This window comes from Schistocerca serialis, chromosome 4 (assembly GCF_023864345.2).
Source record: "Schistocerca serialis cubense isolate TAMUIC-IGC-003099 chromosome 4, iqSchSeri2.2, whole genome shotgun sequence".
In the NCBI taxonomy this organism is placed as follows: Eukaryota; Metazoa; Arthropoda; class Insecta; order Orthoptera; family Acrididae; genus Schistocerca; species Schistocerca serialis.
In genome coordinates this window covers 435,471,928-435,485,608 of record NC_064641.1, presented here as the reverse complement: position 1 = coordinate 435,485,608, position 13,681 = coordinate 435,471,928, and the positions used below count along the sequence as shown (strand labels likewise).

Here is a 13,681-nt window from a genome sequence, read left to right as displayed (position 1 = left end):
CTGATTATATTATAACAACTCAGTTAGTTAAATATAGATGAAAAGCAATTTTTGTTAGGAATTAAGTTCTTTCTATATGTAATTGAAATAGTGAAACAAATTCATGAATGTCAGCATTGGGTCACAACTACTTTTACACAGAGCAACATAGAAAAAATGCATCCTGCAGTATAGGCAGTGATGCCAAGAACATGAAATAAACATTTGTTAATGCCAAATAGCCATTAAGCAGAGATAATTGTGATCTCTGCCTCACATGCTCAATATACTTAAATTAGACAGATGTAATGCAGTTTACTCAGAGAAACAACTGAAATTCATTTGTCAACAGGAAGATAAGTAATATTCATACCTATAATTATTCTCATCATATCTATTTGCAAATTAAAATTCTTGTTTGTATTACAGACTTTAATGTCATACTTAGGGGTGAATTTCAGGGGCAGAGCAGCAAAAACCTATTATAATTCTGCAAGAAAGAAAATTGTTAATGTTGTATAAAATAAATGATTAAACATCAAACAGAAAACAGTCAAAGAATCTTGGTATTGTTATTAATGTTCATCTACATTTTACCCTCAAGCTATGTTTTATTACTCTGTTTCATTTTCTTCTTAAGTTTTGTTATGTTATAACTGATTCTTTGACAGTGAGTCACTGATGCTGATGTACAACTGAATAAAAATAACATACAAAATAAATGATATGAATATAATAGAGGGAAACATTCCATGTGGGAAAAATATATCTAAAAACAAAGATGATGTGACTTACCAAACTAAAGTGCTGGCACGTCGATAGACACACAAACAAACACAAACATACACACAAAATTCAAGCTTTCGCGACAAACGGTTGCTTCATCAGGAAAGAGGGAAGGAGAGGGAAAGATGAAAGGATGTGGGTTTTAAGGGAGAGGGTAAGGAGTCATTCCAATCCCGGGAGTGGAAAGACTTACCTTAGGGGGAAAAAAGGACAGGTATACACTCGCACACACACACATATCCATCCGCACATACACAGACACAAGCAGACATTTGTAAAGGCAAAGAGTTTGGGCAAAGATGTCAGTCGAGGTGGAAGTACAGAGGCAAAGATGTTGAAAGACAGGTGAGGTATGAGCGGCGGCATATTGAAATTAGTGGAGATTGAGGCCTGGCGGATAATGAGAAGAGAGGATATACTGAAGGGCAAGTTCCCATCTCCAGAGATCTGACAGCTTGGTGTTAGTGGGACGTATCCAGATAACCCGGACGGTGTAACACTGTGCCAAGATGTGCTGGCCGTGCACCAAGGCATGTTTAGCCACAGGGTGATCCTCATTACCAACAAACACTGTCTGCCTGTGTCCATTCATGCAAATGGACAGTTTGTTGGTGGTCATTCCCACCTAGAAAGCTTCACAGTGTAGGCAGGTCAGTTGGTAAATCACGTGGGTGCTTTCACACGTGGCTCTGCCTTTGATCGTGTACACCTTCCGGGTTACAGGACTGGAGCAGGTGGTGGTGGGAGGGTGCATGGGATAGGTTTTACACCGGGGGTGGTTACAAGGGTAGGAGCCAGAGGGTAGGGTAGGTGGTTTGGGGATTTCATAGGGATGAACTAAGAGGTTGCGAAGGTTAGGTGGATGGCAGAAATACACTCTTGGTGGAGTGGGGAGGATTTCATGAAGGATGGATCTCATTTCAGGGAAGGATTTGAGGAAGTCGTATCCCTGCTGGAGAGCCACATTCAGAGTCTGATCCAGTCCTGGAAAGTATCCTGTTACAAGTGGGGCACTTTTGGGATTCTTCTGTGGGAGGTTCTGGGTTTGAGGAGATGAGGAAGTGGCTCTGGTTATTTGCTTCTGTACAAGGTAGGGAGGGTAGTTGCGGGATGCAAAACCTGAAAACAGCTTTCTGTTTCTGAACTAGAAGCAGAAAATTCTCATTCTTATATTGCTTATTAGACTACTGATATGCAATCAGTCCTTACATTTATATTAAAAATTAAACTTACAGTAACGGATTTTATGCAAACACATCTTGAATGTGTGGTTCACTTCATGTAAAGAAAGTGCTTTATTTAGTCTATACGTTCCCCAAAATTTTCATTCAGTACATTAACAACTCAACACTTATTGACTATTTATACAATTCCTATTTCAGGAAAACGTGCTTGCGAGAGATGACAAACCGCATCAAAGATATGAGGAAAGGCCTAAAAGAGCGCTTGGATGCATTGGGAACACCTGGCTCATGGGACCACATCACTCAGCAAGTGGGCTTCTTTTCATTTACAGGACTCTCTGGTAAGCTTCACGTGTGTTAACCACATCTCCAATAGTTTTCCAATGAACATAAATGGCAGAGTTCTCTGCAGCCATTCACACAGGAGAGCTGAGATCAGTTTCCAATTTTTTAAATACTGGTAAAGGAATTATTGATACATAAATCAGCCAGTGGTTGTCAAAACACTTATAAACAATACTCAAGACTAATGACCAGTAAAACTATGACAGGGCCTATGACAAAGTCAGGAAATATGGAAGATTTGTAACCTTTCCTCCATTAAGACATTGGGAAATTTGTCAGTTATACAAAGCTAAATCTACAAGAAACAAACACTATAAAGTACCTGGTTCAGTGAAATATCAGGCAAGATTATGAAAATCAATGCAGTACATATTAGTGTTGCTCTGTCAACATTATACAATGTTTTTATGTGCAATCAGTTTGCAAATGGACTAAAACACTTGTTACTTCATAAAATGGGTAGAGAGATAACATGGACTAATACAGCCAAATTTCCTTTTTGACAGTGTTTTTCTGAAGTTTTTTTATAATTTAATTTATAAGTTATATCATACAACACTCTCTCAAACACCTTTGAGAACACTGCCAGCAAAGGGATGGGCTGATATTGTCCCACTTTTGTGGTTAGGCATCACTATTGCATGTTTCAGTCTATCCTGAAATGTCCCAGTTCTCACTAACTGATTACATAAATAGCATAATATGTGACCAATTAAGTCTGCCTATGATTTTAAAATCCTACTTCATTTCCATCACATCCAAAAGATCCAGAACTTTTAAATAATTTTACAATTTTGTCAAATTTCTTTAGGAGTTGTGCTTTTGAAATGAAGTGTTATATTTGGTGTGATTTGCATGTGATTAAGTAGCTCTATAGCTTCTGTGGGAAAATGTTTATTATGGTTCCCTATTCTCTTACTTACAGTGAGAAAAAAGTTATTCAAATATGGGGCTTCAACTTTTTGATTATTTTTGTCCTGACCAAGGACAGTGGAGTCCCTGCTTGTCCAGATTTTAGGTTCCTATTTGCCTCACTTTTTGTGATATTCAGTATAGTTTTTACTTTATTTTTTGAATTCATAATTTTTTCAGTGTAATGCATTTCTGTGGCCTTTCTGATGATATATATTTGAATTTTACAGTACTTTTTTGTCGTGTAGTTTCACTGCCAACTTTGTTCTAGCCCTTTGTTCTACATATAGGTCTCTCTTTTTAGCACTTGATAGTTTGATGTAAGCTGTTTTCCTCTCTTTCCTTTCACAACAGGTTCATTTCATTTTAATCTGTCTTTGTGGGAAGCAGGCTTCAAAATGTTTGAGAAATAAGTCCAGAAATAAACTTCTCACTCATTGTATCTGTCGGGTACACTTCCCCCCATTGTTCATGGTGTAAACTGATTCTAAACAAGCTAATAGGTCCCATATTTATTGTTCTAACATGTGTAACCTGAGTATGACCATTTACCACTTTTCTACTGATGAGTTTTAAGGCTGTCAACTGACCATCATGACCATACAGACCACTTATTGTCGCTTGCGTTTTTATGTCATTGTAATTTGTGGGGTCCAGGAACTGATTATCAATCAAGGCCTTGCTGCACCCATGTACTCTTGTTGTGAGTGAAAGCATCAGAAGTAAGTTTAAAGTTGACAATGATGATTCCAACTGCTTGTGACTGTTACTGTTCAAAAGAAAATTAATGTTAAAATTGTCAATACTGTGATCTGACAGTTAATCCATAAAGTTGTGTAAGAACTAATTCTAGCTGAGAGAAGAATTTTTTAATGTTCCCCACAGGTGCCCTATAAACTGCAATTATTATGAGGAACTGAGAAGGATCACATACCTGATAATGTGACTCAGAAAAAAATGAGAGTCCATATGGAAGTCACGGGGGATGCAGTATTAGAGCCAGAGTTTACTAGGGCTTTGGAAGTGCTGCAATCAAATAAGGCAGAAATCAATGGGGCGAGTGTTAGTTAGGAAATTATTAAAGTTGGTGTGTAGATTATAAAACTGGAGACAGGCCATCAGACTTTCAGGAAAGTGTCATCCACACAGTCTTGAAGCAGCAATGGCAAATAAGTGTGATGACTATCACATAATCAGGTTAATGGTTCATGCATCCAAATTGCTGATAAGAATAATATACAGCAAATTTGGAAAGAAAATTGAGTATCTGTTAGGTAATGATCAGTTGGGCTTTCAAAGGGAAAAGGCACCAGATAGACCTGACACTGTGATTGGTAATGGAAGCAAGACTTAAGAAAAATAAAAACTAATTTGTAGGATTTTTTGGCCTGCAAAAAGTGTTCAGTAATGTATAATGGTGCAATATGTTTGAAATTATGAGCAAAATAGGAGCAAGCTACAGGGAAAGATGGATAATGTAAAATATGTACAGGACACTGGAGGAAAAAATAACAATTGGGGGGGAAAAAAAGGCTGTGTAATCTACAAATCAAGGAAGCAAAGTGGTATAAAATTCAGTATGGAAGAATATCATTGATAAGCTTTGTTGATGACTCTGCTACCTTCAGTGAAAGTGAAGAGGCATTAAAGACATGCCGAGTGGAACGAACAGCCTAATGAGCACAGAATTTGGACTGAGAGTAAACTGAAGAAAAAATGGTTCAAATGGCTCTGAGCACTATGGGACTTAACATCTATGGTCATCAGTCCCCTAGAACTTAGAACTACTTAAACCTAACTAACCTAAGGACATCACACAACACCCAGTCATCACGAGGCAGAGAAAATCCCTGACCCCGCCGGGAATCGAACCCGAGAACCCGGGCGCGGGAAGCGAGAGCGCTACCGCACGGCCACGAGCTGCGGACTAAAACTAAAGAAAGACAGAAGTAATGAGGAGTAGCAGAAATGAGATTATCAGTAAAATTAACATCAAAATTGGGAAATGCAAAGAAGATGAAGTTAAGGAATTCAGCTACCTTGGAAGCAAAATAGCTGCCAATGGATGGAGCAAGGAGGACTAAATAGGAAATTAAAATTGGTAAAGAGGGCATTTAACTTCAAGAGAAATATTGGCCTTAACCTGAGAAAGATATTTTTGGGAACATATTTTTGGAGTACAGCATTGCAGGGTGATGAATTGTGGACTGTGAGAAAATCAGAAAAGAAGGACAAAGCCTTTGAGATGAGATGCTATAGAGGAATGTTGAAAATGAAGCGGGTGATAAGACAAGAAATGAGGAGGTTCTCCAGAGCACCTGTGAAGACAAAAAGACATTGGAAACACTGACAAGGAGAAGAAACAGAATTAGAGAACCTGTGTTAAGACATCAGGAAATAACTTCCATTGAACTAGAGAGCGAGGGTAAAAACTGTAGAGGAAGACAGAGACTGGAATACTTCTAACTAAATAAATGTGGACATAGAGTGCAAGTGCTACCCCACAAGAGAGGATTTAATGACAGGCTGCTTTGGACCAAATAGGAGACTGATGGCTCAAAAATTAGTAACATGCCTCTGTACACATAAATTGTTCTCAGATTAGCAGTTTGGATTCAGAAAGCAGCAACAAGTAAGTGTGTGTTTGTGTGGAAGTGGGGATTGGGTGCATGCAATAAAATACTGAGATTACTATTTCTTACTAAGATTCCTTATAAAAGAAGTAACAGTTTCCTTCACAAGATCATCACATAATCACTGAAATCAAACATTCTACATCTTTAGTACTGAAGATAATGTCACGGGCAGTGAAATGTGAAGACAAGTCTACTTTGCATATTTTGACTGTAGTATGTCCTAATATAGATGTACCAATACTGTAAATGGGCATGTTCACCCAGATTTCAGAGAATGTATAATATGGTATCACATTTTGGGGCAAAAGTGCTATACGCATTAGCTTTCTTGCCTTATGATGGATGACACAGTGGCAATGAAACAATGTTTGCCTGGGGCAGAGGGCACAGGATCATCATCAGTGCCTTAACCTATGATCTATATAATAAAACAAAGGGAGTGGGATTTTAAAAAACCAATGGTGGAAGAATGTGATAAAATAATAAGTTACTGCAGGTTGTTCCTTAAACACAAAAAACTTTCAATTTGTTGAAGCTTCTCTGCAAGGTATTTGTCAGACATGTCTTATTAGGCAGTTATCCCACTCTTGTAAAACACGTGTGACATGTGCTCTTTCTTCACTACAAAACAGAAACTGCCTGCTTAAGTTCTCGATGATGAACTATAGTTTATGTAGCCATTCAACTGATGGACTGATACTTGAAAATTATTGTTTTTTTAATGACTGAAGTCCTCTTCTCTGATTTTAAATTATGCTGTTAAAGATATCTGAACTGTTCGCATTTGTAGAGGATGGAAAAATAAAATTATGCACATTCAGAATAATAGATACTGTTTAACTTCCCACGGTTGTGGTTACCAGTCATGTAAAACTTTGTAAATGACATATTCACATTTGACTGTAAAAGTTATCTACTTGCACTGCTGTACATTTGACCATTATTAAGTGGTATAACTGTGCTTTAGCACATGTCTAAAATCTACCAGTCTTCTCACATGTATACAAGTATACATCATCATTGTATCTGTGTGTGCTACACCTTTTGATATTGTTAACACCTTTAATATGAATCACAGCAAATAACTATAAGTGTACAATCACATCTACACATGTCAGAAGAGTTTTAGATTTTCTCATGTGCTCAAGCACAGTTATATTACTTGATAATGGCCACATGGCTACAACTATAATAGTGTAAATAAATAATTTTTACAGGCAAAGGGAATTTGATGTCATTTATAACATGTGTATTGTCAAATATGTCTCATAGATATTCTACCGTATAACAAGCTTTTCTATTATTATTATTATTGTTGTTGTTATTATTATTATTACTATTACCTTTTAAATTTTGTGAAAAGCTATTTAGCAAACTTGTCATTAGATCCACATTACTTTATCGACAGAGTTACATGAAGTGCCAAGATCCACATTATTTTATCGACAGAGTTACAAGAAGTGCCAAAGAAACTGGTATAGGCAAATGTATTCAAATACAGAGATATGTAAACAGACAGAATACGGTGCTGCAGTCGGCAACCCCAATATAACACTACTAGTATCTGGTGCAGTTGTTAGATCAGTTACTGCTGCTACAAAGGCAGGTTTTCAAGATTTGAGTGAGTCTGAATGTGGTGTTATAGTCAGTGTATGATTTATGTGACACAGTAGCTCTGAGGTAGCAATGAAATGGGGATTTTTCCATATGACCATTTCATGAGTGTACTATGAATATCAGGAATCCAGTAAAACATCAAATCTCCAACATTGCTACAGCAGAAAAAAGAACCTCCAGAAAGGGACCAGTGATGACTGAAGAGAACTGTTTAGCGTGGCAGAAGTGCAACCCTTCCATGAATTAATGCAGATTTCAATGCTCGGCCATCAACAAGTGTCAGCAAGTGAACCATTCAATGAAACATCATCGATATGGACTTTTGGAGCCAAAGGCCCACTCATGTACCCTTGAAGACTGTATGACACAAAGATTTATGCCATGCCTGGGCCTGTCAACAGTGACATTGGACTGTTGATGACTGGAAACATGTTGCCTGATCAGACGAGTCTCATTTGAAATTGCATTCAGTGGATGGATGTGTACGGGTATGGAGACAACCTCCTGAATCCATGGGTCCTGCATGTCAGCAGGGCGCTGTTCAAGCTGGTGGAGGCTCTGTAATCATGTGGGCCTTGTGCAGTTGGAGTGATATGGGACCCCTGATATGTCTAAGTATGACTCTGACAGGTGACACATATGCAAGCATTCTGTCTGATCACCTGCATCTATTCACATAAATTGTGCTTTCTGACAAAATTGGGAAATTCCAGCAAGACAATGCAACACCCTACACATCAAGAATTGCAACAGAATGGCTACAGGAACACTCTGCTGAGTTTAAACACTTCTGTTGGCCACTAAACTCCCCAGACATGAACATTATTGAGCATATCTGGAACGGCTTGCAACGTGCTGTTCAGAAGAGATCTTTGCCACCCATCCCCTCCTTGTATACTTATGGATTTATGGACAGCCCTGCAAGATTCATGGTGTCAGTTCCCTCCAGCACTACTTCAGACATTAGTCGAGTCCATGCCACTTCTTGTTGCGGCACCTCTGTGTTCTTGTGGGGCCCTACATGATATTAGGCAGATGTACCAGTTTCTTTGGCGCTCTTGAGTGGAGATTTCATGTTATTTTATTGCTTGAAGAACTATCAGTGCTAAGTGCCCACCCAGTCCCTTTTACAGTATACATGTTTACCATTTTTACAGTGTGCACAGGTGTATAAAGCACTATTTTATCTTTAATGCCGTTATATAACAAGTAAAAGCGACAGAACAGAGAAGTCTCTATGCATTTGTTTGGCTTACAATTTATTTTCCATAAAGCAGTTAGTCATACGAAAGTAAGAATTTTTTGAAATACATTTCAAATCTGGCATTTATATGGTACTTTTAAATTACAGAACGTCAAGTACAGCTTCTGAGAGAAAAGTATCATGTCTACATGCTGAGCAATGGACGTGCCAACATGTGTGGTCTGAACACAAAGAATCTCGATTATACTGCAAATGCCATTCATGATATTGTGACAAGATGGCCAGAAGAGGACAAAAATCCTTTGCGTGCCTAAAACTACAAGTTTTATTCGTTCCTGAGGGGTCACCATAATGGTGGCCTCTGAGATTGGCACCTGATTTCTACTTTCCATATTTTTATTTTTATTTATTTGGTACAGAGTGTACTAGTTTTGAAACTTACAGTACAAGTCCTTTAGTTACATGGTAGATATGGAAATGAGTGAAGTTATTTCATTTATGAAGCAATGACCCAGAATATAAGTATTAAAGCTGATTATTTTCTTCCTTATTAAAAAGTAAGACTGTTGCTTAATATTGTATTGTATTTTTGTATGATTTTTATATGTTAAATAAAATTGTATTGCAGCTTTATACAAATTGTCTATCTGTTTTTAGCTCCAATAAGTAGAGACTGACTCTCAATACTACAAAGATTTTTTCCATGCACTTCCTGGTCAATTACGAGTTCATTAAAATTAAGCACATTCAAATGTGATTTTTCTACAGAGCAGATAGCTAATAGGCCTACACTCAGTCTCTCTTCTTTCATTGTGTTTCTAACGAAAGTCTTCATTCTTGTCAGTGTGGAAAAACCTCTCGCTTTCCAGCGTTTATTTATTTATTTATTGTCATCCCAATGGTCACATTTGTGATATAGGATTTGTCAGGGTACATTTTAACAACTATATAATATCTTTACAAAATTTTTATCTGTGCTGTATTCATATGAATCTATCTTATGTTTAATACAGTATACAACTAATAAGTGTTTTTATAACATAATTTCTTATGTACTTGACAGACATATTCACTGATGTAATTTCATTTGTCACATTAACTTAAACATATGTGAGTCTTTCTGCTCCCGGAATTGGAATGACTCCTTACCCTCTCCCTTAAAACCCGCATCCTTTCGTCTTTCCCTCTCCTTCCCTCTTTCCTGACGAAGCAACCGTTTGTTGCGAAAGCTTGAATTTTGTGTGTATGTTTGTGTTTGTTTGTGTGTCTATCGACCTGCCAGTGCTTTCTTTTGGTAAGTCACATCATCTTTGTTTTTAGATATATAAACATATATTCTTATACAGTTGCACAGAGATATTCACTTATGCTGTAATAACATTTGTCAAGCATGTGGTTCTTTATATTCTAATACAGCTGAGCATAGAAATTCACTTACACTGTAATAACATTTATCAAGCATGTGATTCTTTATAACAGTTTTAAATTTATCCTCATTTTCCAGCTCTTTGATATGTTTTGGTGGTGCATTAAAAAACATTTGATGCCTTGATTAAATACATGTTTCTGACTTCGGATCCTTGTTACAGCTTGTATGTGGAGATCTTTACATTGCCATGTATCGTAATCATGGTAGTCTGTATTTGTTTTATTTTGTCCTGATTTCTTTTGATCACCAACAGACATTTCAGAATGTATAATGATGGAATTGTTAAAATTTGCAATGCTTTAGAAAGGGGCCTACAATGTGTTTGCGGTAGGCTCTGGGACATTATCCGAATAGCGTGTTTTTGTAATTTGAAAACCTCATTTAGACGACAATTTATTTTTCCCCAGAATACTATCCCATAGGATGCAATGGACCGAAAATAGCCAAAATATACTAATCTGGTACAGTCATTCCATTTAGTGATAAGCTCACCACATGGTCCTTCTAGTTAGTCTTTTCATCAATGTGTATACCCAGGAATTTTGCACACTGTACTCTTTCAAGTTGTTTGCCCTCCATGGTGGGATTTAGGTCGCCATGTTGACTTATTTTTCCATATTGCACATAATTAGTTTTTTTTTTTTTTTGCATTCAGTGTTAGCTTGTTAGCACTAAACCATTTTTGTATGTCTTGTAGGACATGGTCCACAGTACTGTGAAATGACTGCTTCATATCACTAACTATTAAACTAGTATCATCAGCAAATAACATGATTCTAGCTTTTCTCTCTGGCAACTGAATATCATTAATGTAAATGAGGAACAGCAAGGGGCCCAATACACTTCCTTGGGGTACTCCTACTGTGACCTCCCTTGGATCTGATCTTAGTTTAATTTTTTGATTAATATTTGGTGCTGCAATTTCAACCACCTGCATCCTCTTTTCCAGATAAGACTCAAACCACTTTTTTACCCGTCCTCTGATACCCATAGCTTCAAGCTTTTCCAAAGGTATGCTGTAGTCAACAGTGTCAAAGGCTTTGGACAAATCTAGATTTATCCCAACTACACTTTTTCCCTCTTCCAATTTAGTGATTACTTCTTTTATGTATTCAAGTACAGCTGTTTCGGTACTTCTCCCAGCTTGAAATCCATGTTGATTACCGTTTATCAGATTGTGGATATTAAGATAATGTGTAACTCTATATTTCATTAGTATCTCTAAAACCTTAGAGAAAGTTGGGAGAAGTGAGACAGGTCTGTAGTTTTCTATTTTAAGCTTATCACCCTTTTTCAACAGGGGAACAACTTTGTCATTGTCATTGGTATTGTACAAACAATTCGTAATAGTTTCACTGATTCCATTAAAACAGTCTCTAAATTATTCTCGTAGATACAATTCAGAAGTGCTAAAGCTCCATTTGCAGTTTGGAAATCATTGCTACTGTATATGACTGTCAATTCCTGTCATAGTCCGTTTTCGTTCAGGCCAAATAATTTAACTGTTGTCTGAAATTCTTTGTAGGGGAATAACAGCTTGTGTTTTGTAAACAAACTGGGCTGGGATAATTTAGCTGCTGACAAGTGATTGCTAAATGCGAAACGCGCGCCAGTGTTGCTCATAACAAGGTCACAGACATCCTTTAAAACAGTTATTCATGACTGACTGAGTGTACAATATGGACATTTTTGGGCCAGCGATCACTTAGTCCATTCCCGTTACCCCAGTAATGATCGAGACCAAGAAAATTTCTCGGCAGCTGGATCGCTGACTTGAAATCAGTGACATTCTTAAGAGTTATCACCACGGAGGTAAAATAAGACTGGAGATGGCACTATGCTGCATGTTGTTTTGAAGCCAGAGTGGGCAGGGCCTGACGCCATTTTAAGTACTAAAACATTAGCAGACTACTGTTTACAATTGCTTCTTGTTCATTACCTCTATCGTGTGCATGTACAACTGTCGTAAATACTAAAAATTACAGTGCTTACATGAATAATATAGTGTCAGGAGGGCAATTTCAAACGTTTTTCTGTTGTTAAATGGGTGTTTGTCCCAGTAATACAACAGAGTTGGTCTTGTTATTGTAGCTCGTTTTTGTTGATATATTTTGAATAACCAAGAAGTGAAGAATTTGTTGTGACAATGGTACTTTCGTAACACATTTTATTCCACTTTTACTACATTTGTATCAATAGCAAATGAAGCTAAAACTCTGAAACTAATTCTTGTTTGCTTACTGGTAATGCTTCTTGTTACTCACAGTTTCAGCTTTCGACTTCTCTGCACAACATTTTAAATATTCGTGTTTGTAAAATACTAACTTATATCATCTTTGCTATCCAGCAAACATGTATTGATTACCGAAATGTCAAAGAAACAGAACAGCATAGAGCTATACTTTGTAGAATTTGGGTAACGAACACTATTTTCATGATGTGTAATGACTCTCAACATTACCGATTCATATACACAATATTTTATTTATACACATTATAGGGACAGATAGAACTTAAACATTTGGCATCTAAGAGCACACTCCCCAGGGTCCCTAGATACTGTTTTTGCAGTGATATTCTTGGGGATGGAAGTCCATAGAGACTGTGTCCTCACAGGGTTCCCCCCCCCCCCTCCCCCCCTTCCCCTCACCACTGAAATGCATAGATTGCTGAAGTTGTGCTGTGGTGTGGTGCAGTTTGTCTCTGGAGATGCTGTCTAGCTTGTTCTCGTCTAGACGTGTTGGTGAGCATAAGTCAGCGTGTTCATGACCTCGGTACTGGCTGAGTAGGTGGTGTTTTAGGTGTCATCGTAAGGTCATCCACCAGTGGTTGTACGTGATCCTGTGGTGGCGGTGTAGGTTTATCCTGTGTCTGGTTTTCTGTGTTGGGGTTTGGGGCTGGCACATGTAGGATGCCGTCCCTAGATAGCATAGATAACAGTGCAGCTGTATCAACTGACTGTGGTATTAGTGTGGAGTGGTATAATGATTGCGACACCATGCTGCTGCCGATCTGTCAGTTTTCATATGTGGCAGATACCATGATCATTGTGTCGTGCAGAGACACTGTGATATCTTCTGGAAGGTAGTGCTTGACATCGACTGTGATGTAAAAGGAGGTTGTGTTGTGACGTGCAGTCAAAGAGACAGTATTGTTCCCTGATGTCTTCACCAAAGTCCATCCTGGCTTCAGTCTATTGACAGACACAGTAGTAGGTTTGCTGGCTAGCATGATTTCAAATGAGTTGGGGCCCCATCTTAGTACTTTCTATGCTCCACTGTACACTGGGTTCAGCACTGGCTTGATGGAAACTGTATGTAGCATTATGTGAGTGCAAGTCTGTAGGTTTTTGTGCACAAATACAATAGCTGTTGTTTGGTGCGATGGCAGTGGGACTCTGGTGCTGTGTATCCATTCTCTGACCTGTCATATGAGGTCAGGGAGGTGCTCGTTGCCTTCGTCTGTTGTCTGTGTGACTTATCCACTAGGGGGCTAATCGCTTCACTATAGAGGATCTCCGCTAGCAAGGCTTCAAGGTCCCTCTTTGTGGGCCGTTCTGATACCCAGCAGCACTCAGGGTAGGACCTCC

At 38.1% G+C, this 13,681-nt stretch overlaps 1 protein-coding gene across 1 annotated transcript in view; it reads left to right on the top strand.

The window, feature by feature from the left end:
* LOC126475044 (aspartate aminotransferase, cytoplasmic-like) overlaps positions 1 to 9,272 on the top strand; it is a 58,548-nt gene extending 49,276 nt beyond the window's left edge. The window contains exons 7-8 of the mRNA XM_050102591.1: positions 2,148 to 2,290; positions 8,811 to 9,272. Coding sequence (XP_049958548.1) covers positions 2,148 to 2,290; positions 8,811 to 8,977 — 310 coding nt within the window. The 3' untranslated portion in view covers positions 8,978 to 9,272. The remainder of the gene's footprint in view (positions 1 to 2,147; positions 2,291 to 8,810) is intronic.
* The last annotated feature ends 4,409 nt before the right edge of the window (positions 9,273 to 13,681 follow it).